The sequence below is a fragment of the Miniopterus natalensis genome, chromosome 3 (assembly GCF_054644295.1).
Source record: "Miniopterus natalensis isolate mMinNat1 chromosome 3, mMinNat1.hap1, whole genome shotgun sequence".
NCBI lineage: Eukaryota > Metazoa > Chordata > Mammalia > Chiroptera > Miniopteridae > Miniopterus > Miniopterus natalensis.
In genome coordinates, this window is record NC_142083.1 from 60,212,464 (window position 1) to 60,232,215 (window position 19,752).

General features: G+C 36.2%; 1 protein-coding gene across 1 annotated transcript in view; it reads right to left on the reverse strand.

Annotated features, from left to right (window-relative positions):
- TMEM232 (transmembrane protein 232) overlaps positions 1 to 19,752 on the reverse strand; it is a 130,085-nt gene that overhangs the window by 105,650 nt on the left and 4,683 nt on the right. Inside the window, 5 exon segments of the mRNA XM_087815086.1 lie at positions 3,887 to 4,053; positions 6,530 to 6,629; positions 8,906 to 9,063; positions 10,934 to 11,039; positions 12,010 to 12,121. Of these exon segments, the coding sequence (XP_087671212.1) occupies positions 3,887 to 4,053; positions 6,530 to 6,629; positions 8,906 to 9,063; positions 10,934 to 11,039; positions 12,010 to 12,121 (643 nt within the window).

Below are 19,752 nucleotides of genomic sequence, written 5' to 3' on the forward strand. Positions count from 1 at the left end.
GGCCCCCGGGCATGGAGGGCAGGAGAAACCTAAGAAAGAAGCAGACCACTCCAGGTTGGAGGTGGCAGGTTTACTAAGCAAGGCAACTTCACGGCTTTGTCTTGAAGGGCCACAAGAAGAGTAGATCTCCACACCCACCCACCAGATTCCTAAAGTTTATATAGGGACTTAAACTGGGCCCCATCACTTATACCATCCAAATGGCCTCAACAACACATTGCTTTATCAAGGCCACATCCTTGAAAATGGTTCCCACTGTGGGAATGGTGAGCAGATTGTGCATTCCAAGGACAGGGGAGCCGGAGAGGAGCTCTGAGTGTCCAGGGCTAGCTTGAGGGTTAACTGGAGGCCAAGTCCTGTAGATTGCCTCCTCCAACAGGCTATCAGTGTCAGCTTGTACAATGTCTTCTCTAGGATGTCCCCCTAAAAATGTGTTGTTGATCTTTTGTTGGCTGAAAATTCAGGTGAGCACATCAGCTTGAATTTTTTGCAAATTTGAGCAGACAAGCTCTGCGTGTTTGCCCGAGCTTTCCTTTATAACAGGAATGAGCTTGAAAACTTGGGCTCAATTCTGGCTGCTCAGAGACAGCTTTTTGAGTTTCATCTTTGTTTTCAGTCATTGTGGGGATGGTTGATTGACATTGCCCTGAAGAGACCTCTCAATACAAATGTGTTGCTTGGATAATAGGACATGAATCATAGGATAATGTTCCTAATTTTAAAGAACCTGTGTCTCAGGCTAACCCGATTCCTACTAACCATTTCCAATTACAGCACAGCACAAAATGTCCCAAATTTAGATAATGTCTTTGGCATACCAAGTACTTAGAGCATTAGAGGTTGAAACTGCTAATCACATTTTAATGTAAACTCTGTGTGTTTCCTAGTTTTCAGAAAACTATTTGTACTTTAGGACAGCTGCAACTATTCTGTGAAGAGTCTATAGCATTTTAGTGGAGATTGAATCTACCTTCTCCAAAGAGCTATGTTATTATCATGTGACAACTAGCAAATCCAGCTTTGCTAGTGAGCAAAGGACAGAGTGAAAACTCAATCCAATGGTCTGGCTCTGCAATCTGCAGAGCTAATTAAAGTATGTCATTTGTCAAAGTCAGTGGAAACCCTGTGTCTGGATCAGCTTAAAAGGACATTAAAAGGAGAAATGGGTTCCAGCAACAGGGAAAGGAAATGTCCTATTCTTAAATAGAACCAACACTTAATTTGTAAGTATCCTAATGTGCATGTCCTACAGAATTCTCCCCCCACCACCCCCCGCTATTTTATAGCCACACTTTGAAAACAAAGTAAATAATTATGCTTATACTCCAATGCTTACAAATACATTAAAAGTAAAATATATTACAGTGGCCAAAATATGCTCTCATGGACCTTTTAGCGTTATGAAAGGGTAAGGGCTGTAGAAATAAATCCACAAATCCTCTACTATAGCATCATAATAAAGAAGGGAGAGAGAATGAGTACAAATGTACCTTTTATATTCCCCTATTGAATGAATAAATACTCAGCTGAACTGGAGAGGCTGGCTTAGATTAATACTGGAGAAAATGGGCCGAAACTGGGGCACAACATTAAATGTGCAATCAAGCACCGAATCACTTAGCTCAACCAGCAAAGTTAGCAGCAATGTGGCCACGCTCCCGCTTATGTTCTTTATATTATGAGGTAATGGGAGAACAAGAACTCTGATCGTCTAAAATCCGTTCTAATCCTTTCACAGAATTACACCTAGAGAGCTGCCACAGAGCTTAGAAAAGACTGGAACTATGCCCTTAGTTCCAAAATGTTGAAAAAGACAGAGACTTAGGGACTGGCCTCACTCGGAGGAGATACATTCCTCTCACGTGTTGACATTTTTGCCCTTCCAGTTCAAGCCAAGCTCTGCGGCAGTCAGCTTCCATTTCCTTGCTGTGTATGTGCACCAAAAGTGACAAAAACAGATTGGTTCTCACAGAGAAGCAGTATCAACACTGAAGGTCGCCTGCCTCATAACCAGAACACTCGTGTCAGGACAATTTTGCAGTATCCTCTGTGTTTAAAGGGAAAACACTCAAATCACTACATTGAGTTAAGCACAATTAACTACATAGCTAAGCACAACCATTTAGTCGGCACAATCATGTCCTTAGATGAAAATTATATTTAACTGCCTAAGTTAAAGTGAGTTCCTAAATATATTTTTCACTAATTGTTATTTACATTTGCATGGCACTTAATAATTTACAAGGCACATGCTTTTTGCAATCTCCACAACAGTCCTATAGCTTAGTTAGGGCAAATATAATGAAGATGAAGATGATGATGATGATGACAACGACAGCGACAGTGATGGTAATGTCTCTTTTGGTGGGCAAGGTCAGTAATGAAAATCAACTTTACTTCATAAGTAACGTCTCAAAAGTAAAGGTTATATTAAGCAACTCAGAGAAGATTAAGAATACTGCATACATCATTTTTTAAGTACAGTTGATATACAATATTATATTAGTTATGTTAGTTTCAGGTGTACATACAGTGATTCAACATTTTTATACTTTCCAATGTGAGGTGATGCCTTTTTTAAAGATATACAAATGGTATTTGGGGAGCTTAATGGACCTCCTCTGGCTCACACAGCCAGCTGGTGAGCAGGTTTTTCCTCTTCATGATCAATGCTCTTTCTGTTGCTCAACATTTTAGGCTACACGTTTATTGTTAAAACGTTTTTAAACTTAAAAACAAGATCCTTTTTATGCATGCAACAATTTGTGTTGATCAGTAATTAGAACCAAAAGGTTCGAATTACTCATTACGTGTCACTCTTTATATAAATGGTTCACCAACTAATGAGCCAAAGAAAAAACACTAAAGCCTAGAAACATTAAAAATAGATGTGGTTAAATGTTTTTCCTTATACACTTAAATTTTAGGTAGTTTTAGAAAGGGCCCAATGGAAACATGGGAAAACTGTGAGGCAACTTCTAGATAAAACTATTTAAAAAGCTAATTTTCCTTAAATTTCTTTAGTTGTTTCAACTTGCATTATGTTAAATGTATTTTTTCCATTTTAAGAAAAACAAATTAAATAGAAAAACTATTTTTTATATTTATAAACTATAAAATGATAAGTATATACAACAAAAAATAAGATAATAAAAGAATCAAGGTTTTGCAGTGTCTATTGCTTTCTTTTGAAACATATGCAAAAAAAGGAAATGAAGACATTATCACCCCCAGAGATTGAAATGTATCATTTGACATAGGTCAGTGCATAAGGTATATAAACAATTACGTAGCTCACTGTAGTTCTGTTTGCATAATAGTTTATTATATACTTAGGAATTATATAATTGGGACAGCTAGTTTTCTTCTCTAATGTTAATGACTAATATCTGAGTTAGAAATTGAAAGGAGATTTTTATATACTAGGGATTATTTTAATTTTTAACCATTTAGGTTTTTTTCAGTTGACTTTAATAGCATATTAAATGTTATTACATATGAATTATGGAAGCATAAAAATATTACACTTGTTCTCATTAATAGACTGCACTTTACACACTTTCCTTTTAATAAAAATGTAGTATCTTAAAATGTTCAATTATGAGTCAAAATAAATTGTGTTGCAATTTTCATTTAAACAGCTGAGACGGACTCTCTAAGGAAGAAGGGATTATGGCATTACTCTATTTAAAGTAGTAGTGATGCATATTGATGCCCCACTACTATTCCTATTAACTGCTCCTCACAGTGACATGAATTTAGTGCCTGTGCTATTTCCTTCTCTCCCAGCTAAACTCACCTTCAGAAATGCTTACTGAATCAGCAAGCGCAAATATTTAATCACAGTAATCTCAACTTGATTCATCATGCAGTAGGACAGACTCACCGTATCAGAATCTGTGTCCTCATACTGTTCCTCATTTTCCACAGGGCTAAAAATTGATCCAGATGGTAATTCTCTTTCACATATAATTTCCATGGTTTTCAGAATAAATTGCACATTTGAAAAAATGTTTGGATACTTGTAATATGATTCTTCAGAGAAATAAAGTGCTATTGTAAGAATACAAATTTGTGAGAAATACTTCACTAATATCTTGCAGAGTGTTTCATTTGTCTTTTAGTTATTAAAATATAATTAAATTCACTACTTCAATGCTGAAACTGCAGCCCGGTTCCCCAAGATTTATAATGTTATGTATGCCCCCTTGTGGTGGAACAGAAAACTGCAAGGCAAATAATTCACACATGAACGTTTGTATAACTCAGAGCAGCAACCACATAATGGGCAAATGCCCAATTAAGAATAGTTACTGCACAACAATGCTTGGAAACTTTCAGCTGAAAAGAAATGAAGTTATAGTAGATAACATATTTATAATGGATACTTTAAAATTGTAATCCTAGAAACAGACTAATGTCATTGCTTTTAACCCAACATTCTCCATTTTTATTCCTTTTCAAGATGCTATTAATTTTTTAAAGTATATATTTTAAATAGCAACAATTATGTCATTTAACATAAGACTGTGATATTTAGCAGAACCACCTTTGTGCTTTTTTTTTAATAAACTTTTAGACTATCTTAGAGTTTCAGTTCATTGACAGCACAGAAAAATTCATAATAACCAATCATTTACTGGATTGCTATATGGATAGGTGGTGTTTGCTAATAGCTTCAGGTAGAAATCATCCTGTTGTTGAAGACAGAGATATAGCCTAAGTAAGGCTGTATTTAACATATTTGATAAAAGGGCAAAATCTGGGGATTTTATCTTTATATGAAACGAAGATGTTGGCTTTCTTGGGGTATATCCGCAATAACAGGCTAAAGTGAGAACTTCAGGTTTTATTCAAATAAGTTTTCAAAATTTACTTGCCACCATCATCTGAATATTTGATGACTCACTATGCTGAACACTGTAAGGAATTAAAGATGGGATTTATAATATAATGATGAAATCAAAACAAGAAATATGAAAAGCATGCATTCCCATTCTGCCAGCTACAGCCTTACCTTGGTTTCATACCTATCAGAACCTGCGGCAGTGATGTGCGTTGGTCAATCTCCAAAACACTTCCACCATCACCTTCTGTTCCCTCCTCCATGACTTCCCAGCAAAAACTATTCCATTTCTTGTATCTTGAGTCTCTTCATCTCTTATCCTACAATATACTAATCTTTTCTTCTTTTGACCTTGTTTTCCTTTCATCCAAACTACTGACATATTTCTCCTTTCATGCAGGGGCGGGGAACCTTTTTTCTGCCAAGGGCCATTTGGATATTTATAACATCATTCGAGGGCCATACAAAATTATCAACTTAAAAATTAGCTATTTAAAAAGCTCCTAGACTTATTGAATTTTGAGACCCGCCTGCAGTTGCCTTGGCAGGGCCAGGCAAATGATTTTGCTGCCGTATGTGGCCTGTGGGCTCGACGTTCCGCACCTCTGCCATAGCTAAGCTTTTTAAAATAGTTCACCATCTCTGTCTTACGCTTAAATTTTCCCTTCACTCTTTGTTAACATTCAATCTGAATGTTGCTTTCACCTCTCCACTCAGGATGCTCCCAAGATCAACAGCGACCTTCTGGTTGCAGAAACCCATCATCACTTTCAGTCCTCCTACAAATACATTTAATACTTCTACAGCCCTTGATAATGTTGATCTTCTCGAACCTTCCCACTTTGAATTTCTATGCCATCACTCCTTCCTATTTCCCTCAACTTTCCATTACTGATGTTTGTTACTCCAGTAACCTATTACTGAATCTATTCCTAGAATTAATTTACAGGCACCACTATCTCCTACCCTCAGGTTGTCTCAGCCTCGTTAACACGGAAGACTGTCAATCCATCCGTGCTAATATCTATGAAATAAGTGAATCCCAGGCTTTGCTTATTTCTCTAGTTCCAAACCTGTGTTTCCGGCTGCTAGCTCAGTATATGTTCCTAAGTGACTTTCAAATTCAGTAACTCCAATGTTTCTCCAAAATTTTCTCCGTTCAGGACACCATTATCTTGAACCTTTTAATCAACAAGTAGAACTTCAGGTTCCTCTTGAATTCCTCACTTTCCCTTATGTATAACCTAGATCCAACCCATCGCTAAGTCCAGTGTCTTTCAAGGCTACCTGAGTCTATCCTATTTTCATGTTAATTGTTACGTATTCAACATCTCTTGTACATACTGATGTCATAGCTAATTGACTTCTTCGTCCAGTCTCTCCTTACTCCAGTCCAGCACCTCCAGCACCACTAAAATATAAAATTAACTTCCTTGAAGTCTAGAGAGGTAGATACTATTACATGTGAGGAAACTGAGTCATACAAGGGAATAGAAGTAGTTAAGTAGAAAAGTTAAAAGTGAAAACCCACGCAATCTGGTCTAGAAGCTGGGCTCTTCAATATGGTGCCTATCATCTTTCATAAAAAATGAAGCACAGCTTATGCTCTTTATAGTTATAGCCCAAGCTTCTCAAAATATAACATAAAACATTCATAAGTATAGAAAGTAAAAAATAGTCTACCGTATAAATATGGCTGAAGCCTAAGTAAATGTTGTTGAGAGCCTTCTAGGTGACCATGCAGGAAATATATAAAAAGTCTTAAGAAGATCAAATAGCCAATCTGTCAAAAGAGAAAGGAAAAGGCATTTTTGTGTTGCATCAATAAATGTTTAAAAACCATAAAGAAAATAAACCATTTTCTTATTACATTTGCTTCTGATGGAACAATTTCAAACTCTTGAGATTGTGTGCTTTTGAAATAATTCTAAAACATTTATATCAAGGCTGAAATACTGGTTCAGCCAAAAAAAAACATTTATAAATCATCTCTACATTATGTATAATGACCAATACTGAATGATATTTTGTTCTGTGTCCTTTAGAACAGTATTTTTCAAATTGCAAGCCATGTCCTTTAAGTGAGTCATGAAATCAATTGAGAGGGTATTTTAAAATAAAATAAAATAAAATAAAAGAGAAAAGAAAATATCATAGTACATTGCACAGCTCCTGTTTCACTTATATATAAACGAGTGTGTATTAATATGCACGCTGGATTGCAATCCAAAAGATATTTCTTCCTATTGGTCACAGTCAAAACAGTTAGAAAAACATTGTTCTAGAAAGTTTTGAGAAATATTCTGCCTGTGCATAGTATTCTGTGCTAAGATCCCCATTCCCTCATGAACAAACAAGTCATTACTAAATAAAGGTAATAACTTACTTCTGTGACAGTTAAAATACATGTATAGCTAAAATAGTTTTTTCACATAGATGAGAAAACAGAATGTCTTCAAAATCATGTAATAGACAAGATTTCACAGAAAACGACCCAGAAAACCCCACAAAGTATCGAAATAAAGAGAACACAAGAGCCTAAGTTGCCAAATAATAAGATTATGGAGAACCAGATAATAATAACTATCATTATATCACTATCAAACGATATGTGTATCCAAATCACCTCAACAACAACACAGGGAATTATTAGATCTACATGTAAAAAAAAATAAAATTTCTAAAAATGATTATACCCACTCTCAGTGATTCACCCATAACTATTAAACAAATAAGTGGCATTATTAGACTTTGAACCCAGAACAGTGTGTATTGCACCAAAAGTCATCAATTGCCTATTACAGCAGTGATTTTTCCACATATTTTTATCACAAACTTCTATCAGTAAAATAAATTCTGAGAATGCATCAATATTTGTAAGTGTATCCAAAAATGAAAAACATACACCATTTATAAACTCATAAAAATGAAATGTTTATAAGGCATGTCCAAGCAATCTCCTCATACAGATCATTTCAATATAGTGCTGTACCTCTCTATGAGATTTAAGTGGAAAACTAGTGAAAAGAATATAATTTAGGATTTTGAAAAGGATTAAAGATTGATATTGAAATAAATTATAATTAACATTTTAAAATTTAATGTGAGGAAAAGAGAAGCATATCGGCCTGAATAATCACTCTATATTACACCCCAATTCGGTCATGAGTTTTACCTGACCTAGAGGATGTCCCTAGTTATAGCTATGCTGGGGAAAACGGTTTTAAAAACTCTCCTTTATAATATTCTGAAAAGCCAGGTTTTCTCTGAGAAATCGGCCTTTGTATATCTCTAAGGAATTCAGGAACATCCTGTGCATCTTGCCTCATGTCTCATTTGTGTGCATCGTCTCTGTCGCTTGACAACTCAAGCTTTGCCTCCTAGATTAAGTCCCTGCTTGTCAATTTCTCTTTCTCTGCTCCCCCATCTTTCCTGCCTTTACCCCCCTTCTTTCCTTCTCTTTCCATGTCTTCTCGTCTAGCCTTCCTTTTCTTTCTTTACAATAAAACCATAAAACCACTAGTTAAGGTAAGTGTCTTTGACTAATAATAAATTTTGCAGCACACAACACGATCATCACAGGGAGCAGAACCACATGACGTCAGTCCAGCTTATAAAACGTGATCTACTGGAAGATGATTTCCCATCTAATGGCTCTAAAATGACTGGAAATACTGAGAACAACTAATCTTCTCAAAATGAGCAAACATTTGAAAACTGAGCAAGCAGTGAAGGTTATCTGTTGGCATTTTAAAATGGAAAAGTGGCATTTTTAAAAGCCTTAAAATAGAGAGGAGAGAAGCTATAAATACTCAGATATAAGGACAAACTTGATCTTTAGTTGAATATTATTTTCTTACATAGTTGGTGATATATTTTCTCAAACTATCTCTGTTTGGATATCAAGCAATAATGTATTACCCACATTTAGAGAAGATTGAGCTAAACTGCCAAATAAGAGAATATTCTATAATAAAACCAAATGCATTTAGATCCTAAAACAGATGTCCTGTGGCTACACATAGTACATGTAGCAATTAAAACACATTTAAAACATACCTTTGCCAGCTTTATTTCAAGTGAATATAAGTAAGGCTTTAGGAAAGCATCACAACAGAGTCTATATAAAACAGATTCCCCAAGAAAAAACAAGACAGGTAGATGATCATAATCGAAGGCAGCATGGTCCAAGGAAGCATAAAGCATATTTAAAGCTTCTGAAAAATCAAAATGTGGAAACTCAGTAATTGATAAATTATGCTTTTTTTCTGCATGCTACAATTAAGTCTTACAATGAATTATTTGCTCAGTCACAAGACCAGGTTGTAGTTTTTAAATATTTACAAATTCTTTGACAGCTCTCCGATCAAGAGGTGAAGTTTATGTCCCCTTCCCTTTGAGCCTGATCAAGACTTGTGACTGCTTCAGCCAATAGACTGTGGCAGAAGTGACAGTGCTTGGCTTGCAAGGCTGGACCCGCAACCACCTGGGTCCTTCTTTCAAGAGGGGAGCTTTGGAACCCTAAGCAGCCACGGGGAAAGTCCAGCTACTCAGAAGTCACCAAGCTGGAAAGGCTATAGAGACAGAGATGATTAGGGGTGTGTGTGTGTGTGTGTGTGTGTGTGTGTGTGTGTGTGTGTGTGTGTGTGAGAGAGAGAGAGAGAGACAGAGACAGAGACAGAGACAGAGACAGAGACAGAGACAGAGACAGAGAGAGAAAGGGAGGCAGGAGAGAGGGAAAGGCCAGTCCTCTTCTGAATCACATGGCCACAGGATACCTGAACAAAACTGAGGTTTAACTGACAAAGGAGAGTGAGTGGCTGCTGGTTGCTGGTAAGCCAGGAGCGTTTACTTCCGTATCATTTAAACTTTTTTTTTTTATATTACAGATGTCCCTTTTTCTCCCCAATGACCTGTTCCACCCCTTCCTACCCCCCTCCCCAGTCCCTCTCCCCACCATTGTCCCTGTCCTTGGGTTGTGCATATATGCATATATATCCTTTAGTTACTCTCTCCCCCTCCACCCGCCCGTCCTCCTCCCTCCCTCTGACATTCGTCAGTCTCATCTATGCTTCCATGGCATTGAATCTATTCTGTTCATCAGTTTATTAAGTTCTTTAGATTCCACATATAAGCGAGATCATGTGATGTTTGTCTTTCTCTGCCTGGCTTATTTCACTTAGCATAGTATTCTCCATCAGTAGAGGAGTGGATCAAAAAGCTGTGGCACATTTACATCATGGAATACTACGCAGCTGTAAAGAAGAAGGAGCTCGTTTCCTTTGGGACAGTATGGATGGACCTGGAGAATATTATGCTAAGTGAAATAAGTCATTTAAACTTTTTAGAGAGGTCAGGCTGTGGATGGCTCTGTGACAATGAGCCCTACAGGTGAGTTAAATACAAAATCATTCTTATGTTTCCTGTCGCTTGGCAGCTCCCAGACAGCACTGCAGAACCCAATTTACATGGGGGAAAACTCTCTGACCTCACACACTTAACATTCTAAAAACTCATTTTAAAAGGCATACACATATAATTTAGGATAATGATAGAAGCAATTTTACCTCTTTAAAAATAATGGTTTTTAATTTCTTTTTTAGATTAGTTGGAGAGTAGTTTGAAAGGAGACATGCAAGTGAGAAGTGATAAATGAAAAGGTAATGAGTAAAAGGGCTGTTAAAATAAGTGAAACACTAACGGCCATTTGGTTAATGTTTTATGCGTAAGAATTATAAAATGCAGTCAAGTTTCTCTAAAGTATAGTCTCTATTGTAATTGAAAATCACTAAATGACACTTTATATTACTTTTTAATTAGTTACTAATTTTAGAAAAAAGCAATAAAGACTATGCTGAGCAAAAGAGTTTAAAACAATTTTGTAATTAAAAAGTTGAGCAAATTCATTAATTCAAAATTACAAAAGGAACTTTCATAATGAAACATTATCAGGTATTTCGATAGAGAAAGGCAAATTTTTCTTGGGTCCTACACAATTTCTAAATATTAAAGTTCTCAAATTATGCTTTCACTGCTAATCTAGAAAACACATATGGTAACTAGGAAGAGTTTAGTTAGAGTGCATACCATCTTGGATTTCTCCTTTGCATTGAGCCAGATATATTATTTCAGTCCATGCAGTAGGAAGATGCACATGTTTCCCAGTGCCTAAGGTTCTGAGACCCAATTTTCTCTGTGATGGAAAAACATGAGAGAGGCAAACAAAACTGTAAAATTTATTTATTTATTTATTTAGACTAACCCTTAATTATATTTTCAAAGTCATTCTATGAGGCTGATGCTCTGTGGCTAGAGTTGTATAAAATTTTATATTTTTTATTTTTACTTCTATTATTTTCATTTGTTGACCCTTTATGTAAAGTGTGTTAGTGTTGAAATGTACAGAATGTTTGATAATATTCTGAGTAATACCATTGGTTATTTGTTGAAAATAATTCTCACTCTTTATTTTCTAAGGACTTCTTCTATTTTTATCTCATTTCCCTGCCAAGGGGATATATCTCTGATTTTAGAAGGAAAAGTATATTGATGAAATGTGATTCAACAGAAATTAGTTTGATATCAAATTGCTGGAAAACTGGCTACTTCACTGTAATGGGCAGAAGTTAACAAACACGACAACCCTCTGTGCACTGATAGTGAAGATTAAGTAAGGCTTTCATTCTTTTATAGGACACATTATATCTGTTACCTTTTTTAAAAAATAAAAAGAAAGAAAGAAGAAAGAAAGAAAGAAAGAAAGAAAGAAAGAAAGAAAGAAAGAAAGAAAGAAAGAAAGAAAGAAAGAAAGAAAGAAAGAAAGAAAGAAAGAAAGAAAGAAAGAAAGAAAGAAAGAAAGGGTGGTATTTTCATCATCAAAAGTTTATTTATCAGCCTTTGATATTTTGCTGTGGGCTCTTTGACTAGTATCAGCAGCTATATTCCCTAATAATTTGTGGGGAATCTTCACCCCAAAAGTCATTAGATATTGAATTATTTGGTTATAAACTTTAACTTTAATTTGCAGTAGTATTTTTAACTATGCCTACTTATAATTAAATAAAGGCATATTCTTTTTTTGTTTTCACTATTTTGGAACAAAATCATCCACCAACTAGAAGGAAAAGTTCATATACCAAGCAAATCAAATAGTGTAGCATTACCCTACATCTAAGAATGGCTTTTCTAGCTAGATCCAACAATTCTTCCTTCTCTTTTGGATTTTTGGTTTGGTTGAATCTCAAGATGAATTCTGTTGTGATTGAAAATGGTGGCCTAAACAAAACAAAATAAAAATCAATAATTACAGCTATCACTTCCAAATTTTAATTAATCAACATCCAGTGGTTAACTATTTTCTTAAAAAGTACCTTATAAGAATGTTTCACAAAAAAAAAAAAAAACACACAAAAAAACAAATCATGTATATAACACTGCAGCATGCTTTCCTCATTAAATTTATCAGACATCCCTCAAATTTAGCTGATCCTAATATGTGGTACTATGGATGTACACAACAAATCCAACAATTCTTTTATTGGTTGACATTTCCTGTTACTTCCTGTATAATTTTTGCCATGCTAACTTGATGCTATGGTTTTTTAAAAAGGGCATGATATTCAACAGGTGTGTACTATTCTGATTTATCAATCACCACACTATATGAATAGTTACATATTTTGATTACCAACTCTGCTCATAAATATATTTAAACAAAACACCATAATAGAATGAAAAGACTAAAACTTCAAGTGATAGAACATATTTTCAACACATCTCACTGACAAAGGCTCATATCCAGAATATATGAAGAACTCCCAAACAATAGGAACATGGAGAGAGACTTAAACAGGCAATTCACAAAAGAAAAAAATCCAAGCGGCCTATAAATATGGGAAACAATTATTAACATCATAAATAGGGAAATCCAAATTAAAACAACACATCTAGCAGAATGACTAACATTTATAAAAAGGGAATACCAAAAACAAACAAAAACAAAAATGTGCCAACGTGGCAGTGCCAGGGAGGCAAGGCGTGGAGTTACAGGAGCCCTCACAAGCGGCTCGTGGCGGTGTCGGCCGGCGCACCCGCCCGGGCGAGCAGCTGAGCGTTGCCGGCCGCAGTGAAGGGACGCGCCCGTGGACTTAGCAGCCCCACTGCCTGATTCATGCCCAACAGAAGTGTGCGCCTGTACAGCAGCGAGCGAGGGGCGGGTGCAGAAAGCTCAGAGCCACACTTTCGTAAGAGCCAAAATCTAGACTCAAACTCATTCTCTAGCTCATGGGGCAAAAAGTGTGGTATGTCTGGGAATAAAGTCTGAATAAAAACATTCTCTCCTTTTTTATGGACAAATTTGACCTTGGCTTAGTTTTCTCATTTCATTCCCATAAAACCTAGTAAAAGTGGGTGTGGGCTGCGTTGTTGAAACCATTGCCTGTGGTAAAAATGACCTGATTGGCATACTACATCTGGACAAGGAGGGCTGTGAATGGACTATAAATACCAAAGGAGGAGAGCCTTTGGGTTTCCCAGAATGCATGTCCTTCGCTGGAATCCATAAATCTGTTTTTAAAAAATTTATACTTTCAACTTTGGAAGAGGGAGAATCTAAGCCTGTGTTTCCTTTGTACCCAGGTCTCTGAGTCTTCTCCCCTCACAGGAGCAATCACTGGGACTAGTCAAGAAGACTAGTTCTGGTCTGTTGTGTGGGCTGCTACGAGACCGTTCTCAGAGGCGAACCACCGCCACCCTGCCGGCATGCTGTGCTGTGTCCTGCTAAGGGGCAAGTCCAGGGTGAGTGGGGCCTGCTGCAATCAGATGAGTCTGTCTAGTTTTGTCTAAGAGGACGCATCGTTAATGTTAAGGAAATGAAAATAAACAAACTGCATCTATACGCACAATATGGATGGTCTCACAAACATACTGTTAATCCAGACACAGAAGATACACTATAGTATTTATTCAGTTATATAAAGCATAACACTGTAAAGAAAACCAAAGGAAAGTTAGGAGAGTGGAGAAAGCAGGAAAAGGATATTTTATTGAAAGGAGTTACAAAAAAGGCTTTTAAAAAGGATTTACTTTACCTGGTAAGTACACAAGTGTTTGCTTTAGAATAATTTTTAAGCTTTATGTTTATGTTTATATGCTCTTCTGTATGTATGTTAACATTTCACAAGAAAGAAGTTTTAAATATTAATGGCCAGATCCAAGAGTATGTGTACTTTTAATTATAATAGACTTTTTAAAAAATACTTTCCAAAAAATATTCTATTCATTCATATCCATACTAGTAAAGCATAAAAATTTCCATTTTTCTCCATTTGACAGGATGATATCAATTGTCTTAATTATTGCCAATTGGATGAAAATGGTATTTCCTTGTGGTTTAAAGTTTGTATTTCCCTAATTACTAGCATTCCTGAGCATTTTCTCCCATAGGAATGGACTTACATTCATTCTTATATTTTCTGTTCTGTGGCAAGCACACTTCCATATTTTGCTCTTTTTTTTTTTTCTTGTTAGGCTTTTTGTCTTTTTTCTATCAACTTGAGGCAACATTGTATGGTGGTTAAGTACATAGGCCTGGGAGCCAGACTGCCTGGGGTTTGACTTTTACTCTGTCCCTTACTAGATCTGTAGCCTTACACAGTTTACTTAAGCAAACCGTGCCTTAATTTCCTTGTCTGTAAAATGGAAAAGTAAATGTACATATTTCATGGGTCTTGAAAATTAAATGAAATAATAGATGTATTGTACTTTGAAGACTACCTGGCACAGGCTAAATACTCAATTTATTAAAAATTTATAAATATTTGTTGCAGGTACTTTTATCTCAGTATAATATTTCTTTTTTCATTGTTATGCTAACTTTGGCCATACATTAAAATTTTATATTTATATATGATTCTATTATTTCTGGAGTTTCTCACTTAGATGATCTTCCTAACCCAAATAATATACAAACAGACAGCTCAATTTTCTTACAATAAATGCTTACATTTATATTTTTTATCTATTTGTAATTTATTGTTGAATATGTGGAGATGTAGGACTCTAACTTAATTTTACTTCAGATGGGCTGCTCATAGTGACATCTGTCCAAGAGCATGGAAAAGGGAGAGACTGACTCTACAGTGGAGAAAGCTGACATTCACTGCTTCAGCCAGATGATCAGATTCAACATTCACAGTGATAAATTGTATTGATAGTATGTACCCCTGACGTGATATGATGAGAATGCACTTAAATTCTGTGGTCTTTCTCATAAAAAATATATAACCCCAATCTAATCATGAGAAAAACATCAGAAAAATTCCAGTGGAAGAACATTCTACAAAATGCCTGGCCAGCACTCCTCAAAACCATCAAGGTCGTCAAAAACAAGGAAAGTCTGAGGAACTGTCACAGCCAAGAAGAGTCAAAGGAGACATGGCAATGAAATACAATGTGGTGTCCTATGGAGTCATGGAACAGAAAAAATAGGAAAGTTTGAGTGACATAAGGGTTTTAGTTAATAATAACATATCGATAGGGTTCTGTATTGTGACAAATGCACCATATGAATGTGGGATGTTAATAATAGGAGAAATTACATGCTGGGTGTATGGGAACTCTTTGTACTATCTTACATGTCTAAAGCTGTTCTAAATAATAAATGCATCTGAAATTGTTCTAAAACTGTCATCTAAAATGGTTCTAAAGAGTTTTATATCTAAAGCTATGATAAATACTAAACTGTTTTAAATGTTGACAGATAAGTAATGGAAGGTGAAAAAAATCACTTCAAGATAGAGTCTTTCAGTCATTTGTTAACTTATTGCCTCATTCTATATTAAATGAGCACCTCTGGAAGTCAAACATTCTTCTAGGCAATCGGACACAACCAGAAGTGAATCAAAAACGAATGTGCAGTCACTTGCCTCATGGATCATATACGCTACTGGGGGAGAATAGATATGCAATAAACAAGAAAACAAATAAACAAGCAAGATGATTTCTGAGGGTGAGTGCTATGAAGACAAAAGCAGAGTGGTGTGGAAGAGAGTACAGGGCAGGAGAGCTACTTTGCATTAGGCAATCAGGGAAGATTTCCAGGGAGAGGCACCTGCGCTGAGCTGAGCTGAGAGAGACCAAGAAGACTAGGGACAGACAAAAGAGAACTGATGAAAAATCAGGGACATAGCCAGGGACTAGATCTCGCAGGGTATTTAGGCCAGAGGGTAGGGTCTGGATTTTACTCTAGATGTAATGGGAAGACAATATAGGCTTTAGAGAGTGAAAGATTTCATTTATGTTCTTAAAAGATCACTAAGGCTGCTGTTCAGAGACCAGAAACAAGGACACTGATTAAGAGGCTGTTGCAGGAAGACAGGAATTAGATGATGGCGACTTGGAGGAGCAGGGAGTGGTGGAAATGAAGAAACTGCTCAAGGTCACGTAACTACAAAGGGCCAAGAACTCATCTCAGGTCTAATTCTTAAGCCCACAAAAATCTGTTCCATACTTTAAAATTAATGCATCTGTCTTATAGTCCTTGCTGTAACTTGAGGTTCTTGGGTTTTTCCTTATTGCTGTATATATAATTTGTTTAGTGAACACCTCGTGATTAACTGATATTAAACTATACTTTCTCTATTTTACCGGGGGGGGGGGGAAAGAGGCTCAGAGAGAGTAAGTATCAAACTCAAGGTCATAGCTTTAAAAATGAACAGAGCCAATATTTGAAATTGTGTCCAGGTCTTTGTACTTAGCTCTTTTTATAAGATCCCTCAGAATGTATTACAGTATAAGAATATATACTGTATGTATTCTTAATAAAATAATAGTCAATGTGATTTAAGCCAATTTCCCCACTACCAACCACAGACACCCCCAAACATGCCCAACACATGCACACACGCACACACACACACAAATATCCAGGGTTTCAAATACAAATTAAAAATACATTTCTGAAGTAAGATAGTTTATTTCAGCTTTTTCATAGGCCCTGAGGGAAATGCATTTATATTTTATTTCTAAAGCAGAGAAAAGCCTCAGGATGAAAACAATATATAAGTCAATTTCTATGCCTAGAATACATTTTATAAATAATTTAAGTTTTGTCAATTATTTTTCAATATGGACTGTGGACCTATAATGAATCATAGAAAATATGGAAAGCTAATGTTTTTCAGCTTTCTGTATAGATATTGCATACTTAATTGGTCTCCTGCAGCTCATGTCAATAAATATTTAATGGGAAATAAATATAGCTATTTTAATAATTTCTTGTCCATCATAAATAAATTAAGATTATTATACAAATTAATGCTTATTTAATGATAAATACAACACATGATAAGAAGCCAAAAATAACTTTAAAAAAGCAAATATAGGCATTTAAAAAGAAAACATACTATAGTGTTACATGTTCCAATTTTTTTAAATTATCAAAGAATTTCACAAAGATAATGTAGTCTACTCTAAGTGAATGAGTGCAGTTCTGTAGGAAACGTAGTGGATCATCATTGTAATTTTCATATAAAGAGAATATATTAAAGTCTCCTGACTGCAAGGATATTTCTTCCAAACTGACCCTTTACATACATTATCTGTGAATTCAGAACTTTTTTTTAGCTGACAATTCATTTGTTTAGTACATATTTAATGAAAGCCTCCTACATACAAGAGATTCTTTTAGATACAGTGGGGTTAACAGAGGAACCAGGCCTGGGCGCAGGAAGCTCACAGTCTGGGAGGGAAGTGAGACACATCACAAGCGAGACAGCATAAAGGAGACTACTGAAAAGAAAAAGAGAAGCTTAGGGGAGCTCAGAAGTAGAGACCACGATTCCAGCACTTCCTCAGCCTACAGCCTTTGCTTAATCGCTGTGAGCTATATATAATCTTCCATCTGTGGAAATGTGGACAAAATCTTATAGAATTTTAAAAAGCATTAAACCAGAACACGCAGTCTAGTCTCTGGCAGACACTCAGCAGTAGGTAACTGTGAGTTATAAGCATTATTGGTTTGGGTTAAAGATTCAGAAAAGGCTTCTTTGAAGAAATGGCACTTGAGCAGTACCTTGAAGTACAGACAGAGAGGGAATGTGACAGAGCAGCACTTATCCTTTCCAAATCCTTCCTCTGCCTCTTCCTGGGCACACGATCACCCAGCTACAGTCTTTATTTCCCAGTCTTTCTGGAAGATGCGTACAGCCACATGGACAAGCCTGTGGGATGTGAGCAGATGCAATATATGCAAATTCCAGGTCACCTCTAACTTAAAGACAGGCCACTTTTTCTAGAATGAGACTTCCTTTTTCTCCTTCCAGTGGACTAGAACACAAATATAGTGCTGAATCAGCCCTGATCAGGCAAATGAGCACAACGCCCTATGAGGTAATGAGGGTCCTGTGTTTCTCACTGACCTGTAAAAAGCAGAGCTATCCTGTCAGCCTACACCCACTGAATTCACATGGCAGATAAATACACTTCTATCTTACTTAAACCACAGACATTAGAGGCCACTTTTTATAGTTGCTTCAAATTTACCCTGTTACAAGTAAGAACAAAGAAAAAATAGTTTTAAACTAGCATAGCCTGGCAGAATGCTTAAAATCAAGACAGGAAATGAAAATGAAAATGCTCATTTGAGAACAAAAGTAAACGGCATTGAACAGCAATCTGTGGCAGAGATTTGGCTGCCTACATCAATGTCTGTTCTCCTCATTTCCTACTAAATGGCAGTTAGATATGCACATATCTCTAGGTTTCAGCCAGTAAGATACAAGTAAAATTCAGATAGTAGTTCTAGGAAGTCCCCTAAAGAACTACACAAGCCCTTTTTCCACCTTTCCTCTATTCTGCTGCATGAACCACGACCATGATTGCTGGAGCTTCAGCAGCCATGACAGACCAGGAGATGGCCTTAGGAATAAGCCATGTACAGCAGAGCAGCTAGTTAGATGGAACCTAGGTCCTGTAGCAACTTACCAGCTCTGGACTAGGATGAAAGAAGCTTCAAAGAAAGAAACTTCTATTTGGTTTAAGTGTTGTTGCTATTTTAGATTTTCTTAGTTGCAGTGGGCACTAGCTCTATGTTACAGAGTTTTGAGTTTTATTTGATAAATAAGAGGAAATTACTGAGCAGAAAGGTGATGAGATTATAGTTGTGCTTTAAGATAACTAAACTGAAAATCACATGTTCAGTGGTTTGGAGTGAGGAGTGACTGTTGGTAAACAGTTGGGCAATTATTTCAGCAATTTAGGTAAGAAGTAATAAAGGTCTGGACTGCAGTTTGGCCAATAATAATAATAAAGAGTAAATGAGTGTGAGAATTTAAGTAGAAGCTAAATCAATAGAGCTCGGTGGTTAATGAGATGTGAGAAAAGAAATTGTGAGGGTGGACATACAAATAATCTCAGAGTTTTGACCCTACATAATTATTGGTATAGAGTTGGTATCAAGACAATTAGATGGAGTAATTTGGGCAGATAATCTGTGCCATTCTGGACACAGAGGCTATGATTTACCTGCAAGGCACTCGAGTTCAGAGGCCTATAATCCAAAAGAACTTGTGAGGTAGGCATTAGGAAGTGAATAAAATCTGGAAATAAAGATTTCAGATTCAACTCCCTATCAGCGATACTCAAAGCCATGAAATTTCAAGAGGAAGAGTACTGAAGAAAGGGGATATCTTTGGACTAATTCCAAAGTTAGAAAGCAAGAAGGAAAGAAGAAACAGCAAGTAAGTTAGAAAGAGATCAGTAAAGTACTATAATGCAATTCAAACATGTGTATAACTTAGGGTATAAACTCCTTCTCTGAGAATTGTACTCCGTGCTGAGCCAGTGTGTCTGAATTCTGTATTGGTACCATATGACTGCAAATGCCACTCTCCCCTTGTACAACCAAA